The 17,918-nt window shown below is 48.5% G+C and overlaps 2 protein-coding genes across 4 annotated transcripts; both read left to right on the plus strand.

The window, feature by feature from the left end:
• Positions 1–1,354: 1,354 nt before the first annotated feature.
• On the plus strand, positions 1,355–2,900 carry LOC119322522. The gene is made up of 2 exons (XM_037596005.1): positions 1,355–1,860; positions 2,728–2,900. The coding sequence occupies exons 1-2, from the start codon at positions 1,482–1,484 to the stop codon at positions 2,817–2,819; spliced, it is 471 nt and encodes a 156-aa protein (XP_037451902.1). The 5' UTR covers positions 1,355–1,481; the 3' UTR covers positions 2,820–2,900.
• A 1,085-nt stretch (positions 2,901–3,985) lies between these two features.
• Positions 3,986–6,799, plus strand: LOC119325039. Of its 3 annotated transcripts, none has more exons than XR_005157284.1 (2): positions 3,986–4,722; positions 6,051–6,799. XR_005157284.1 is itself a non-coding variant. In XM_037598795.1 (2 exons), exons 1-2 carry the CDS (start codon positions 4,062–4,064, stop codon positions 6,138–6,140), a joined length of 546 nt encoding a protein of 181 aa, XP_037454692.1. In that variant the 5' UTR covers positions 3,989–4,061; the 3' UTR covers positions 6,141–6,799. The 3 variants fall into 3 exon arrangements, 1 of the variants encoding a protein (XP_037454692.1); XR_005157283.1 differs by having other exon boundaries at positions 3,988–4,517; positions 4,624–6,799; XM_037598795.1 differs by having other exon boundaries at positions 3,989–4,517.
• The last annotated feature ends 11,119 nt before the right edge of the window (positions 6,800–17,918 follow it).

Consider the following 17,918-nt stretch of genomic DNA (forward strand, 5'->3'; position numbering starts at 1 on the left):
TTTTTTGTTAGATTTTCCTTTTGTGTTTCTTTTTAAAATTTTGGAAACTTTTAAATTTCTGAAATTTTTAAAAATTCACAAGAAATGAATTAATTTTTACAATTCATGTCTATTTAATATTCAACCTTTTGAACTTTTTTGCATGCAATGTTTTTTTTTCAAAGCCTTGGTTATTTGAACAATTCATGAACTTTTTGAGTCCACAAATAAATTTCCAAGTCCATGAACATTTTCCAAAGTGATGAACATTTTTTAACTCGTAAACTAATTTGTGAATATTTTTTTTAATTCTATGAACTTTCCACGAAAAGTCAACAGCCTTGTTCAAATGGTCAATGGTCACGGTCGACGATTTTGGTCATCTGTTGCATCGAGAGAAAAAAGGCGCAACCATTGAGCATAGGCTGAGTTGCGGCCCATGAGCAGGCGGCATGTGAATGCTCTTGTTCTCCGACCGCCACTGTGAAAGAGGTCTCCTTAAGTACCGAATAGGAATTGGTGCCGAAGATGGCTCTAAAATATGAGATAAAATATTTTGAGAAAACAAACCAAGAAAAAAAAAGCAAAAAACTCCCATATTGTGATCAGTGTTGCACATGCAGTGCGCTACTTGTCATCACCAAAGAAGGTTAGAGTGATCTTTGCAATGGATGAATATACCTAGTAGTGATTTCGTTTGAAATATTTTATCGTGGATGACCTTGTAACTTGATTAACTGGGCTGTCTTGTTAGGCCTCGCCACATGCGTGCTGAAGAAACAATGGACCTCGGGCCAGCTACGTCGTAGCCCCATTAACCGTTGGAGCTTTATTGGTACATGACTGACGTACAACATGGCACTGAATGCACAGGAGCACAACCAAGCGACATATACCGAATCAGATCATGTCAAGCTTCGTTTGGTTTAAGAGGGCTGCACGTGAGGAGGAGAAATGGAAAGAGTTCTTTGCCTTCTTCGTGCATGCGGCAACGGTATGGTATTCTAATCTGAACTGATCATGATTCTTACGCATCTGGTCCAAACTTGCGTGATCTAGAATCAACTTACCCAAGACGCCCACCAGAGCAAAGTGAACTGCACCAAAAGACCTGCCTTTCTACTCCCTTCGTTTTTAAATATAAGTCTTTTTTAAAAATTTCAATATAAACTACTCCCTCCGTCCGGAAAAAGTTGCCACCGTGTATATTTTCCAGAAAACACACCCAGCTTCCCACGACACAACCCGCACTCCACACCGCCCACTCTTCCCCTCGCTACCCCATTCTTTTACTGCTTGCTCGCCGGCGACGCCATGACGCCGCGCCGCCTCGATCCCTTCCTCCCCCCCGCCCCACGTCGCCTTGCCCCTCCCTCTCCACCTCCGCCCACGCCGGTGCCACATTCTTCCCCCATGCCTCGTTTGAAGCTTGGAATTTTGCCCGAAGGTTGGATTTTTGCGCGGCGGCCTAGCCAGGCGTCCAACCCCGAGGACCACTGGCCATGGCGGCCGCCGTCCATGTCTACCTCCTCTGTCAGCCTCTTCCTCGAGTACCCCCTCCTCTGTCTGCCGCCTCGTCAACCCGGTCTCTTTTCCTCGCCATGGCGCTCCCCCCTCCCGCCTTCCCGTCTCCGCTCCTCCCTCCCCGTCGGCACCTGCCAACTACCCGGCGACCCCTGCTGGCCCCCTCGTCCGACCACCTGCTCGCCGTCAACCATGAAGCCCGCCCCCTCCATGGACGTCGTCGCCCAAGCACTGGGAAGCACGGGTGCTCAAGGTGGAGGAGCTCACCGTCGAGCTCGCCGGAGCACTACGCGCTCAAGGCGTCCACAACACCTCCACGTGCTCAAGTACAGAGCTCGCCGGAGCTTCAGATCCAGAGTAATCTCAAGTTCATGCTATAGTTCTGAGCTGAAGTTCATTTTGTACTGATAGATGTTGAATACAGTAGACAATTAGCAAATGTTGAAGACAGTAGACAGATTTGGACTGAATTTTGCTCAATGAATATGGAAAATTATGGTGCACCAGAGTAGGGAAAATTTAGCTACTGCCTAAGCTTTTGTGTAATCTTGGTCAATGTTGAAGACAGTAGACAGATTTGGACTGATTTTTTCTTTAGTAATCTTGGTCAATGTCAAAACTGTGAAAACTGAAAACAAATTTAGACTGTCATACTGAATTTTTGCTGCTGTCAAAATCTAGAGACAGTTTACATAGTGGTTAACTAAATTTTTGCTGGTGTCAAAATCTAAAGACAGTGTTAGTTACAGTCGTGGTTAACTGAATTTTTGCTGTTGTCAAAAGTTAGTGCAAATTCACAGTACTTATGGAGGATCTTAATTTCCTTGTTCAACTTCATGCATTTCCTAAAAACACGAGGTCTTTTAAACTTAGGTTTGGGAATAAGTGATTGTCTGATAATGAGCAAGGAATATACGTCTTTCTGCTAAAGAGGATCTATTAAACTCATAATTCATAAGGATATTGTACTGAATTTAAACTTCATGCATTTAAATAAACTAAATTTAAACAGAAGATGAATTTAAACAAAAGATGAATTTGATATTATGTTGGAGTACCTTGCTGCATAGTAGAAATACAATACTGTACTCCTTAAGGTTTATTAGCATCAGATTAAAAGAATACAGTACTGTACTCTTTAAGGTTTATTAGCATCAGATTAAAAGAATACAATACTGTACCCCTTAAGGTTTATTAGCATCTGATGTGATCAAGCTTTCGCAGGAACAGAGGCGGAGTACCAGAGGCGTCGCGTGTCGGGGTCGGGGTGGGAAAAAAAGAAGGTTCATTCTAGTTTCTATAACAGGTTATGCTAGTGAATTCAAACTATGCTTTGTTTGATTCAGATTATGCTAGTGAATTCAGTTACTTCACCTCACATTCACTTCACCAAACAGCGAGAGGAGGGTGCCCAATGGCCCTGATCCTATCCACAACAGGTACTTCACCTCACCTTTTCTCTCTTGGTTGCATTGCAAGATTGGCTCTGAATTTTTGGAGCCGGCTCCTTTCTATTGTTTCTTCCCTCTTTCTGTTCATGCAACTTCAGTTTGTATTTTAGTTTCCGATGAGTCATTTAAACCCTGTAAAATATGCCCATGATTTGGCAAATTAGAATAGAGGTTTCCATGATTATGTCCATGAGTATTGTCTAGGTTTCTTGAAGTTTGATACTGTTTGTTTGAAATCTGTAAATTTCAGACACAGGACACTGAATGAAGTATGATTGACAGACACAGAACACTGTAAATTTCAGATAACATTAGCAGTAGATTAGCACTGCAATTGACAATTTTAATACTCCAATTAACACTGCAATTGACGCTGATGGAGTACTTCATTGACAAACTGAAATTGATACTGCAATTGGCAGTAAATTGTACTGCAATTGGCACTGTACTGCAGCCAACATCAGCAGCAGAGGCAATCAGCAGTCGAGGTGGTCGAGGGCAGAGGCAATTAGCAGAAGCAATCAGCAGAGGCAATCAGCAGTCGAGGGCAGGCGGCAGTGGCATCAGTAGGTCTGCGTGGTCGTCTCGCCGCCGGGGAAGATCCGCCTTGCCCTGCCTGCCGAGTTCTTCAAGAGGGGAGCGGCGACCGGGGTTGGCAGCGGCGGCTGGGGTTGCGGCGGTGGTGAGGAACCGGCGAGCAGGGCACGAGCAGGGCCAGGGACGCGAGCAGGGCCACGGGAAGGAGGCGCCCGTAGAGGTGGTCGCCTTGGAGGAGCAGCCTCAGCTGGGCGACGGGGCAGCTCGCGTCCGTGCGGGCGGCCCACGTTCGCAGTGGTGGAGCAACCGCAGGTGGGCGACGACGCAGGTGGTCGCCCGCTCTTTCTACGGCGGCTGCCGGCGGTGGCTACGACGGCCGCTTGGTCGAAGGAGGAAGAAGCAGAGGTAGGGGGGATTAGCACTAGATTTAAAACCGAAGGATTTTTTTGTAAAATTTGAAATGAACTAAGCTTGTGGCGTTTTTGCAGAAAACCCCTCCCCAAACTCCCGACACAACCCGCACTCCTCTTCTTCTCCAATCGACAGACCCCGCTGCTCCCTCACGGGCGCATGGACGCCGGAGCTCCCCTGCTCAGCTTCACCGCGCTGCTCCCCTGCTCTCCCGCGCGTCCTCCTCCGCCGCCGCGGCTGCCTACGCCGTCGCTCCTTCCGGTCTCGCGCAGCTCCCCTGCCTCCCTTGCCTGCCTCCTAAATCTCCCCTCTTTCACCCCCAAAATCGTTTCTTCTTCCTCCCGTTGCGTCTCCTGCTTGCGCGCGACGGCGACACGTCCTCCGCGTTGCCCCCGACACCGGAGGAGGCACGGGGAAAGCAGCAGTGGCTCGCGCTGCGCTTGCGCCACCTCAGGTGCGCGTGGGCCTACGCGCCGGTCGCCGCCTCGGCCATGCGCCAGTCCACAAAGGAGGAGGAAGGGGATTCCGTTCGCCGCCTCGGACGTGCTCCTCGAGTCCCTGCTCTTCGGGCCCCTCCTCACCTCCCTCATCAAGAAGCAGAACAACATGGCGCAGGTCCTCTCCTCCCTTGTCAACTTTCATTTTATTTGAAATTATTTTGTCCAGCAACTCCGTGGTTTGCTTCTGTTGATTCTGGTCTTGTTATGTTGGGGGCAAGAAGATGCTGCAGCGCACTGTAATCCCCGACCTGCCGCAGGGTTCTTCCCGGAGGACCCTCTCTCTGTACAAGCAAAAGCAGCTATGAGAAACTCTTCATTCAGTCAAGTTCTACTGATTTTTTGTCTCCTTGAATTTTGTATAGTTGAGATAGATGTTCTACTTCTTTCATTCGGTCAGGTTCTACTGAAACATTTTGCAGAAACAATGTTCTGCTGAAACTGAAAAAAAGGAACAGAACCAAACCTGAATAATTGTACTCCTCCTTAATTCTTCAATAGATTTAGAAATGTTCAGACTTTGAATGTTCACTGCATTAGTAAATCTTGTCTTTCCTAAAAACTGAATTTGTATATTAAGTCTTTGCTAAAGAGAAATTGTAAATCTTATCATAACAAATGTTCATTCAGAAGTGTTCAGAAATCTTCAGTTTTTTATCATGAAATGTTCAGTTTTTTGCTCTCTAAATTGTGTCTTTTTTGCTCATTCAGTGCTCAGTCTACTGTAGATAAAATCAATGTCTTGAGCATGAATATTGCCAACTCTATTCAAAGGCTTGATTAGTTCCCAATTTTTTAAGTACAGTAGTTGCTTGCTTAGTAAAGTGTTCTAGACATCAGGGTAGGAGTTAACTGAATTTACACTACTGATAATCAGTGAACTGAAGTTTCAATGTACTGCCCAACAGTTCCTGTCTGCACTAGAGCATGGAAGGATTTATAACATTGTCACACACCGAGGTCTCTGCAAGTCTATCCCAAATATCTGCAGAATCTTATGCCAAGGAAGTGTTTGTGCATTGTATCCTGTTCCTCTCCACCACTGAAGTGTTGTACAGAATTTATTTTTAAGATCATAAGACACAGCAAACTCTGTTCTTTGGTCTAAAGGTGGTTCTTGCATTTATCAAAATACTCTTCTGTTGTCTGGATCCAATGCTCAATATCATCTCCTTCAAATTCAGGTATACTGAATTTTGCAGGTTTGACAGTAGCAAGAGTTCTTGTGTTGTCATTAGGACGTTGGCATCTAGTTCTTGTGGTCTTGTGACCATGTTCAAATAGGTCATCTTCAGAGGCATAGTACACTTGCTCAGTTCTGTGCTGGTGGTAAACAGGGGCTTGGTTTTGTGCCTGCATGGCTGGGATGCCTGCAAGGTGCTATTGTGTGATGTTCCAAATGCAGTAGAAGATTCAGTTCACTTCTGTTAACATTCAGTTAACTGATGAATATTGGACATTGAGGGACACATTCAGTTAACTTCTATGTTCACTGAATCTTTTTTGCAACATTCCTGTAGACTACATGATGCATCTTTGGTGTTTTTACATCAGAACAGAAATGTGATTTTAATGCTAATGCATCTTTGTATAGCCTTTGTCCTGGATTATTTCTCTAGCTTTGTATCCACTCACTGAATTTCATCTACAGCTTGAGAACAGCAAATTCAGACTCACAGCAGCAGTAGCAGAGGCGGGCGGGGCAGGCTCACCAGCACAGGCGGGAGTGGGAGCGAGGTGAGGCAGGGAAAAGGCAAAACTGCATCAGAGGTCCGCGGCGTCGGCGTCGCCCACCAGTAGCAGCATCATAGGCGGGAGTTGCCGGAATTGTCCATGGCGCCGGCGGCTCAAGCAGACAAAATCGAAGGCTCTGGCGGGTGAAGCAGACAAAATCAGAGGCGTAGGTGGGCCGCGAAGGTGGGCGGACGTTCGCGGCGACCGTGGGCTACCGTGGGCGGCGAGCTTCAATGGGGCCGGCGGCGTAGCTCGAGGTGGGCGCCGGCGCAGGTCGCCTTCATGGCGCGCGGTGCAGGCGGGAAGCCGCGGCGCAGGTCCAAGCGGGCGGCGGCGCTGTTGTTGGTCGCGCGCTGGGACGCGGAGCAGGTCCCGGCGGGCGGCGGCCCAGGTGGGTAGCCGGCGATGGCTGCAAGGCGCGGGCGACGGGGGAGGATCGGAGGAAGGAAGGAGATGGAGTTCTTCGTGACGTGTTTAAAACTCTGTGGGTTTTTTTTGAAAAGAAAAACAAATACGCCCGTGGACAACTTTTCCTGGAGGAAGGGAGTAATTCATATTGATATTGAAATCTCTAAAAAGACTTATATTTAAAAGTAGAGGGAGTAGTTTCGTATACCGTCTTTGTTTTCTTATTATTAAAGATATGGACGATCATGTTTCCATCGAGCAGTACACAACTACACATATAGGATCCTTGACTTCGAGGATCAAGCAGCAAATCTGGCTAACGCTGCCGCGCGGCGACGGACCCCAGGAAGAAAACGAACTCGCAACCGACGATCGAGCGATACATCGACATCGCGCGAGAAGAACACGTATGCCCGGGGCGATAGGCTGTCTCACGCTGGTCCTGCCTCCTGCGTGCGCTCCACCTTGGCATGCCTGCAACTGCCGGCCGGCCGCTCGACGGTCCACCCGTCTAGCTCGCTCTGTACAGGTCATGGCCACAGGTTCTGGATAAGGTCGAATGTCCCCTCAGCAGGTGCCCCCCGATGCACTTTTCTTATCTTGATCCGGGCAGAACACTACCTCCTTGTCTGTCAGTGAACACTCTAGTAGTAGGTGTTTGGCAAGGAAATGGACTTTGTTTGAATTTCGTCATTCATTTCCCACGAGAAAAACATGCGCAGGTGTTCTCCTTCGGCAGCCACAACAGAGCTCCGGATCGGTCGGGCAGAGAATCCGGACGAGCGACAGTGCCACTCGCACATGCGGGCCGCAGCTCAGGTGGCGCTACGTGACGCGTTCCCCGCACATGCCGCAACAGTGCCGCATCACCCCCATCACGGGCAACTGTGCATGCACGGTGCAATGGATCGGCTGGTGGTGGCCATGCGTGCATCGGTGCATGCATGCGCTTCCTAGTCCATGCTCAACACAAACGCACGTAGCCAGAGGATGATTCATGTCATCAAGAGAAAGCGAGAGGCACGGCTGCAGAGCCGGAAATCCAGCGTACGCCGTGCATGCACCTGCGCTAAAAAGTCTCAGCCAAGTGCGTACACTACTGCTGCTACATACAGATGGTTTAGCTGCAAGATGGATCCTTCTCGTATAAGAGCAAGCAACTCAAACGGGGCGACCCATTTTCGTTCGCGGGAGTCTGTTTGGATTGACGCGGACAGAAAAGTCGGCCCAATACGCCGACCCAAACGGATGCGCGTCCGCTTTTCGTCCGCCTGCCCACCCATTCTCGGCCCATTTTTAGCTGGATTTGCGTCGGCGCGGATAAGAGACGGACGCGCGCGCTAACCTTCTCCTCTCCCCTGGCCAGCTGGTCGGTGGCAGCCTCCTCCATTTCCCCCCAAAAACCCTTCTGCCCGTGCGCGCTCCCGCCACCCGCCATGGACGACGACCTCACCGCCGCCGCCGGCCTCTCCTCCCTCGCCTCGTCCGGCATGACGGCCGCCCCTCCGGCAAAGGCAAGCCTCGCGTCCCCCGCAAGACCGCCCCCGCGCCCAAGCCGAAGAAGAGGCCGGCGCCCGAACGACGGGCAAGGGGGTCGGCGAAGAGGAAGGGCCGGAGGCACGCGGCGGACGCGAGGGACGAAGCCATCGCGGCGGCGGCCGTCGCCGCCGCCGCGCAGCAGGAGTTCACCAATGCGCACATCGCGACAGCAACGAGGGAGGTGCTATATATGCTAGGGTTAAACCCTAGCCGGCATGGCCTCGTCAACGCCGACGTGGCCACGACCAGCACCGGCTCATCCGCGTTTCCTCGGATGGTGCTGCCCGACTCGCCCCACGCGTCGGCGACGTAGTCGATACTCGGCTTCCACGTCTACCCGCAGGCCTCCCGCCTCTCCGGGGAGTGCTCGCCCGAGGTGAGCGTGGTGGCGCCTTCCACGCCCGCGCCCGCTGAGGGAGTCCTGGATTAAGGGGTCCTCGGACAGCCGGACTATATACTTTGGCCGGACTGTTGGACTATGAAGATACAAGATAGAAGACTTCGTCCCGTGTCCGGATGTGACTCTCCTTTGCGTGGAAGGCAAGCTTGGCGATTCGGATATGTAGATTTCCTTCTATGTAAACCAACTCTGTGTAACCCTAGCCCCCTCCGGTGTCTATATAAACCGAAGGGTTTAGTACGTAGGACGAGAACAACAATCATAATCATAGGCTAGCTTCTAGAGTTAGCCTCATCGATCTCGTGGTAGATCAACTCTTGTAATACTCATATATCAAGATCAATCAAGCAGGAAGTAGGGTATTACCTCCATAGAGAGGGTCCGAACCCGGGTAAACATCATGTCCCCCGCCTCCTGTTACCATTAGCCTTAGACACATAGTTCGGGACCCCCTAGCCGAAATCCGCCGATTTTGACACCGACATTGGTGCTTTCATTAAGAGTCCCACTGTGTCATCACCATAAGGCTTGATGGCTCCTTCAATCGTCTACATCGATGTGATCCAGGGTGAGGTTTTCCTTCCCGGAAAAATCTTCGTATTCAGCGGCTTTGCACTGCGGGCCAACTCGCTTGGCCATCTGGAGCAGATTGATAGCTACGTCCCTGACCATCAGGTCAGGTTTGGAAGCCTGAATTACACCGCCGACATCCGGAGAGACTTAATCTTCGACGGATTCGAGCCCATGACAGGTGCGCCCTACGGCCGCGATGAGCATGACTTAGATCTGCCATCAGATGACGATCAGGAGATCACACCTGTGGTTGCCCTGGCTCTAGGTCCAGAACAGATTGCGCTGTCCATGGACAGGGGGCTGGACCCCACCACGGAGGCCGCATACTCTACAGCGTTGGAGCCGAACATAGATTTAGCCTCTATCGAGTCATGTGTCGTCGGACCCCCGGACTCGTCTCTGGATACGGGTTCCGAACCGCGTGTGTCCGCGCCCGTCGAAACGGATCGGGCGCCGATCTTAGAGTTTACCTCCGCGGACATCTTTCAGCACTCGCCCTTGAGCGACGTGTTAAATTCATTAAGATCTCTCTCCTTGTCAGGAGACTCTTGGCCGAACTATGTCCGACTTGAGTGGGAAACGGACGACGAAGAACTTCGCTGCCCACCCACCACCCACTTGATAGCCACTGTCGACGACTTGACTGACATGCTCGACTTTGACTCCGAAGACATCGACGGTATGGACGACAATGCGGGAGAAGAAGAGGAAACACCGCCCACAGGGTGATGGACAGCCACCTCGTCATATGACATTTACATGATGGATACCCCCAAAGAAGATAATGGCGAGGACAAAAAGGACCCAGTTGAGGATAAGCCTCCTGAGAAGCAGCCGAAGCACCAACGTCAGCGGCGCCGCTCTAAACCATGCCATGGTAAAAATAGCAATACCGGCGCAGGAGATAATACCCTGGACAACGCCGAAAACAATGAAGACCCCGAAGACCCAGACATGAAGCAGGGCGAGCAGGAAGACGACGAACACAGTCTGGGGCTGCTGTCTGACCACAGCGATGCCGAAGACGCCACTTATCAACCTGTCTCTGAAGAAGAGGACAGTTCGTATGACGACACATTCATCATCCTCGATACACAAGTGGAGCGAGAACGCCCCCAACAGAGACTTATCGCCACTGCTAGGAGCTTGAATAAGCAGAAGCAACGGCTTAAAGCCGCATAGGATATGCTCAATGACAAATGGAACGAAGTGCTCGACACTAAGGAAAAATACAGCGGCAATCGCCAAACAAAGAGATATCTCAAACGTGAACTGCTGCCCGAATTTGACAATGAGGCTATAGCGCCCATATGCCGAATAACCGTACGGACGACCAACAGGACCGACTACCTCGTGGTCGAGACAAAGCAGCTAATAATACCGCACACAAATCCGCACCCCCGCTCCATAAAGAAAGGGAGGTAGCAACCCAGAACCAGCAACATGATTTACGTGAAGACTTGGATAAAAGGGCTGGCATAACAAGGTCCATTTATGGATCTCGAGGATATGTCCCAACGCGGGATTGTGACCACCAAAACAAATATGCCGGCCGCTCTCCAGTTCGGAACCAACACCGAGCACTACAACCGTCGGACTCACCCCGCGGCATAACCAAATACACAGGCGCCGCTCACCCCCTGTGCTTCACCGATGAGGTGCTGGACCATGAATTTCCAGCAGGGTTTAAACCCATAAACATCGAGGCATACGACGGAACGACAGACCCCTCGGTCTGGATAGAGGACTTTATTCTTCATATCCATATGGTACGCGGAGATGATCTCCATGCCATCAAATACTTACCCCTCAAGCTCAAGGGACCAGCTCGACACTGGATGAAAAGCCTCCCCGAAAATTCTATCGGAAGCTGGGAGGAGCTCGAGGATGCTTTTAGTGCAAATTTTCAAGGGAGTTATGTCCGACCTCCGGATGTAGACGATCTCAGTCATATAATCCAACAACCTGGAGAGTCCGCCCGTAAGCTTTGGAACAGATTTCTGACCAAGAAAAACCAAATCGTCGACTGTCCGGATGACGAAGTTTTAGCGGCTTTCAAACACAGTATCCGGGACGAATGGCTTGCCAAACACCTTGGCCAAGAAAAGCCCAGAACAATGGCAGCCCCAACCACCCTCATGACCCGCTTTTGTGCAGGTGAGGATAGCTGGTTGGCCCGTAGCAACACCAGTGACCCAGGCACATCCGAAATCAGGGATGGCAACGGAAAACTACGATGCAATAAAAAATGTCGAAACAATGAAGACAACCCAGAAAATACAATGATAAACGCCGGATTCAGGGGCTCCAAACCCGGTCAACGGAAAAAGACATTTAAAGGCAGCCGAGAAGGTCCATCCAGCTTAGACAAAATTCTTGACAGGCCCTGCCAGATTCATGGCACCCCCGATAAGCTAACTAATCACACCAACAGAGAATGTTGGGTCTCTAAACAGGCCGGCAGGCTCAACGCCGAACACAAGGGGAAGGGGTCGCTAAGTGAAGACGAGGATGAATCTCGCCAACCGAACACAGGTGGACAGAAAAAATTCCCACCGAAGGTTAAAACAGTGAACATGATTTACGTCACTCATATCCCAAAAAGGGAGCACAAACACGCACTTCGAGATGTATATGCTATAGAGCCTGTCATCCCCAAATTCAATCCATGGTCGGCCTGTCCGATCACTTTTGATTGCAAGGATCATCCGACTAGTATGTGTCACGGGGGCTCGGCCGCCTTAGTGCTTGACCCGATAATCGACGGATACCACCTCACCCGAGTCCTCATGGACGGCGGCAGCAGTCTCAATCTGATATACCAGGACACTGTCCGCAAGATGGGGATAGACCCGTCAAGAATTAAGCAAAACAACACTACCTTTAAAGGAGTGATACCAGGCGTCAAGGCCCACAGCAGTGGCTCCCTGACGTTGGAAGTTGTATTCGGTTCTCCCGATAACTTTCAAAGCGAAGAACTAATCTTTGATATTGCTCCGTTTCGTAGCGGTTACCATGCACTACTTGGAAGAACGACATTCGCCCGCTTCAATGCAGTCCTGCATTACGCTTATCTTAAACTTAAGATGCCCGGTCCACGTGGCGTCATCACAATCAGCGGAAACACAGAGCGTTCCCTTCGAACGGAAGAATACGTCGCGGCTCTAGCAGCCGAATCATGGAGTGACCTCTGCAAAACGAGCAACTCATCGGTTCTCGAAACCGCGGACACAGTTAGACGTGTTCGGTGCACACCTCGGTGCAGCAGCTCAGATAAACCCGAGCTTGACTAGTGGCTATACTCCCATAAAAACAAGAAGACTGTACATGTCTCCCTGTATATGTAAAATAGGGCTTCAAAACTCCCTGTCTGGTGTATGGGGCCGCACGCATATAAAAGGTCCATAGTTCGGCTTGACCCTATTAGGACTAAAAAATTATATCTTCATGGTTCTTTAAAACAAACCAATTCCACTCACAATCACACCAGATACGGTCACATGGTTCTTTCTTTGTTTCAGGTGGCCACCACTCTTTACCCCTCAAGGACACATGCGCAACAGAGATAAAGGCGCAGACGTGCAGCAAGACCCCGTTCTAAGGTTTCTTTTTAGATTAAGCCCCTGCGTAAACCTTTTTTACTATCTTTTGTTGTTTTCATATCCTGCTGGCTCTTAAAATGACCCACAAGGATGTCGGTGTTATTATCACGCCGATTAGACATGTACCTTGAAATCTAGGGTTTTATTTCCAGGTGCTGTTATTCAGCCCGGTATATTTTGCAAAGACCGAACACCTTCGGGAGTGTTCGGCGTCGCGAGTTTGGCCCTATATGCATCAACTTCGAATCATGTATTTGGTCAAATGTTGGGTTTTCCCGGCTCCCGCGTTTTGCTACCTTATGTTCCGCACCATCGGCTAAGAAAGCACGGGGAGAACTACTGCGATTGTGCCCTGGTTCATCCGGACGAGCACCTCGGTAGAGAAAGCCGAAAACTGACTGTCATGATACAACGAGAGACTGGTCAACCACTCGATGACTCAATGGAATCCTCGAGATTCCTCCGCATTAAAGAAGGATCGTTTCCGGTCACGTATGTAAACGCACCGTTTTCGAATAAAACGCGGACATACCAGGGGCTATGTAGTAGCCCCACCATCAAACTCCTATGGCTAAGTGAAAGTGTTAAAGCTTTATAGTTCGATTGCCTTGTTCGCCGCACTATCACCTCCTCAAATGGACCAAGACGTTGGATCAAGTGTGACTACGTGCTTTTTTCGAACACCCACGCGTTATTCGCAAAGGGGTTGAAGCCGACGACTGCAATCTTTTAGGTTATATGCATATATACATAGACGGCCGCACAGGAGGCACTAAAATACTTTACGGGCAAAAGTACAAATATATCCTTTATTATCAAAAGCATTGTCTTTACAAATTCAGACACATATCATTCGAACATGATAGTCTTCGAGCACTGAGCCTCTATCAGGCGGGCACCTTCTAAGACCTCTTCAAAATAGTGCTCCGACAGGTCTTGGCCTCCGGTCGGACCCCGTGTTGCAACACCGGTGGCCTCCATCCCCGCCCAGTACATTTTAACGCGGGCGAGGGCCATCCGTGCACCCTCTATGCATGCCGACCGCTTGATAGTGGCGATATGCGGCACAACACAAATAAATTGTTTCATCAAACCAAAATAACTACTCGGGCTTGGTTCCCCCGGCCACAAGCAGTCCACGACAGCCTTCATGGCAAGTCCGGATAACCTATGGAGCTCCGCCCATTCGGCCATCTGTTCGTTTAACAGCAGCGGACGCTTTGGCGTGCTGAACTGTGACTAGAACAGTCTTTCCACTTCATGATCTTATTAGTCCTGGAAGAACTATGTCGCATCGGCCACACTCTTTGACAAGTCCAAATACGCGTCGTGAGAACTCCACATTTGTCACGCCCAATATGCGACCCTATCCAAAAGGAACTCGAAGGTCCCACCAAGGATAGACCCGCATATTGAAACACTTTTGCAAGGTGGATATCATTACATCAACATTACATAATATATGGGGATACATACAAGAGGCATACAATGCCGCATGAATACAACATTACAATACATAAGAGCATCATCCGACTACAGATGAAACACAAACAGAAACTCAAACGACATCCACCCTGCTACCCCAGGCTGCCGACCTGGAACCTATCCCCTGATCGAAGAAGCAGAAGAAGATCTCAACACAAGCAAGGATCGCTCTTGCATCATGATCATCACAGAACCTGTACCTGCAACTGTTGTTGTAGTAATCTGTGAGCCACGAGGACTCAGCAATCCCATTACCATGGGTATCAAGACTAGCAAAGCTTAAAGGGAAAGGAAGGGGTAAAGTGGTGAGGCTGCAGCATCAACTAAGCATGATATGGTGGCTAACATACACAAATAAGAGCGAGAAGAGAGCAAGCGGAACGGTCGTGAAGCTAGCAAAGATCAAGAAGTGATCCTGAACTCCTACTTACGTCAAACATAACCCAGAAACTGTGTTCACTTCCCGGAGTCTGCCGGAAAGAGACCATCACGGCTACACACACGGTTGATGCATTTTAATTCGGATCTGGTGTCAAGTTGTCTACAACCGAACATTAACAAATTCCCATCTTCCTATAACCGCAGACACGGCTTTCGAAAGATTATACCCTGCAGGGGTGTCCCAACTTAGCCCATCACAAGCTCTCGCGATCAACGAAGGATATACCTTCTCCCAGGAAGACCCGATCAGACTCGAAATCCCGGTTTACAAGACATTTCGACGATGGTAAAACAAGACCAGCAAGACCGCCCGATGCACCGACAATCCCGATAGGAGCTGCACATATCTCGTTCTCAGGGCAACACCGGATAAGCTAAGCGTACAGGTACCGAGGTAACCCAAGTTGCCAAGGGATGGTCCCGCACGGTGCTCTAGTTTGGACCAACACTTAGACAAGCATTGGCCCGGGGGGGCTGTAATAAAGATGACGCTCGAGAGAGCGACTCCCAAGGGAAAAGTAGGTGGTGGTGAGGCAAATGGTAAAACCAAGATTGGGCCTTGCTGGAGGAGTTTTATTCAAAGCGAACTGTCAAGGGGGTCCCATAAATCACCCGACCGCGTAAGGAACGCAAAATCCGGGAACATAACACCGGTATGACGGAAACTAGGGCGGCAAGAGTGGAACAAAACACCAGTCATAAGGCCGAGTCTTCCACCCTTTACCAAGTATATAGATGCATTAATAATATAAGAGATACTGTGATATCCCAACAAAATCCTGTCCACCATGGAGAAATCTTCAACTTCACCTGCAACTAGCAATGCTATAAGAGGGGCTGAGCAAAAGCGGTAACATAGACAAACAACGGTTTGCATAGGAAAGGTATCAAAGGTTAGAGGTTCATGGCAATATGGGAGGCTTGATGAGCATAAGATAGGTAACGCAGCATAGCGATAGAACGAAGCAACTAGCATAGCAATGATAGTAGTGGGATCCAGGGTAGCGGTCATCTTGCCTGAAATCCCGCAAGGAAGAAGAACGAGTCCATGAAGAAGACAAGCGGATGAAGCCGAACCAAGCGTAGACGAACGAATCCTCACGATCGCAACGAAACAGGAACTATCGAAAAGAAGCACACAACAAGGTAAACACACCACACATGAACAAGACATGATGCACAACAAGCATGATGCATGACAAAGCTACATGAAGCTACTCATGGCAAGAGATGATGCAAACAAGAACAACACATCAAAGCAAGTTTAAATGAGGCTGGGAACAACATATAACAATTCCGGTAAGTCCTCATATGCAACTTTCGAAGTTGGTCGAGATCTGAATAAACCTTATATTCAAGTTGTTAAACAGCAAGTTAAGATGCACAAAGATGATCTACACGAGATTCTAGTCAAGTTACATATAAAGTTCATTTAGTTCGGAGCTACGGCCTAGAAGATACGAGCAACACAAGTTAAACATGGCATTGATGCAAAATGCACCCAAACATCAAGCAAACACCTCAAAACAAGGATGCAACATGATAAAATGAAACTACATGCAATTCTAAGCAAGTTTCATATAGAGCACACTCAAAGCGGAGCAACGGTTCAACACACACACATGAAACAAGTTTAAAGGACAAGCCGTCCAAAACAGCAACTAGGCATATTGCAAGCATCAAAACAATATGCTACAGGACATCAACAAGAAAACAAAAGGCATGGGCATGATGTACAGGTAAAGCATTACAAAACATGAACACTGAACTATCTCCAGAAATCACTAGAACATGCTCAAACACACATGGTAAGATTGCAAGTAATAACAAGTTCAGACTTTGCAGAAAATAACATCAGGTTGCAATGTTTAGAGCTATCAAACAACATGTTACAGGAACTTATAATGGCAAACAAAGGCATGGAATGAACCTACTAATTTCATAGATCAAAAGTCCTTTACTGACCATAAGCCAAAAAGGATCCGAAAATATGATGGCACCCACGTAAACATAGCAAGTTATATTACAGATTCAAACTTGGCAGGAACAGAATTATGAAGGCATGTAGATGAGCTTGTGCAACTCACTACAGAGCAATACATGGCATTACAAGGCACCCAACAGTAATAAGACATGTTTTTGAAGCTAAGCATGGCAATAGCAAGCTCATAGGGTGCATGGAACACTAGCAAAACACATGGCAACAACTGAACTTAATGTTAACAGGCTGACAGCAACATTATCAAGCAACTTTGGAGCAAGATATGAGCAAGCTACAACAAGCTATAAATGCAACCAGGGGCATGGATAGATAGAGCATGACATGTAAAACAAAACATGTTTAGTGAACATCTCCAAATTATGCATAGAATGATTAGTAGCAACATGTTTACATAGCATCACGAAATAACAGATTCAGCCTAGCAAAACAGCAACAGCAAGTACCCTACTTAACAAGCTTGATTCACTCACCACAAGTCATTGCATGACAAGATAAGCATAGAATCATCAAGAAGACATGTTTATGAAACAAACCAAGTCAAGAACAAGTTCATAGCATGCAAGGATCAACTACAACAACCTTGGCAAAATTGAATAACATGTAAACAATCTGCCAGGAAACATTTTGAAGCAAAAGTAGAGCACGAAAATGACATGCTAGACTACTCCATAATTACAAACAAGGCCATGAATGGATGGCAATAACCACATGTTCAAAACACCCTTACTGAAGTATCTCAAAATATGCATGGATCTCTCTGTAGCATCAAGTTTACATGGCATCAAAATAATAGCAGATCAGGGACTAAAATCAGCAACATCACGATGCCTAGTTTGCATGCTTGTGCTAGCCACCACATTGATCACAAAAATACATGGTAAGCACCTCTGTAAAGAAGACATAGCATAGATCAAAACACATGTAGACATCAACCTCATAGGATGCACACATCAAACATGGCAAAAATGACAAAAGAGCATGTTTTAACACTTTCAGCAGATTAACATCATGAAGCACTCTTGCAACGACGATTCAGGCATCAAGATGAGCTCAAATGAAAATGATGCAATGTAATGAAATGATGTACTCGTTGAGGCAAACAATTTGACATATTACACGCGCAAAATGGAGCTACGATGCAGAGATACAATGCAACGAACATGACATGATAATTACACAGATTCGGGGAGGGAAAGTCAACCTCGTCAGATCCAGATCTGGCACGGAGAACGAGGCAGGGCCGGAGCTCAACGAAGACGGAGCGGTGCGACGACCGGAGCACGGGCGCCGGAGGGCGACGCCGGCTGGGGACGGCGGACAGCGGCGCGGGGCCGC

The sequence above is a fragment of the Triticum dicoccoides genome, chromosome 6B (assembly GCF_002162155.2).
Source record: "Triticum dicoccoides isolate Atlit2015 ecotype Zavitan chromosome 6B, WEW_v2.0, whole genome shotgun sequence".
Lineage (NCBI taxonomy): Eukaryota > Viridiplantae > Streptophyta > Magnoliopsida > Poales > Poaceae > Triticum > Triticum dicoccoides.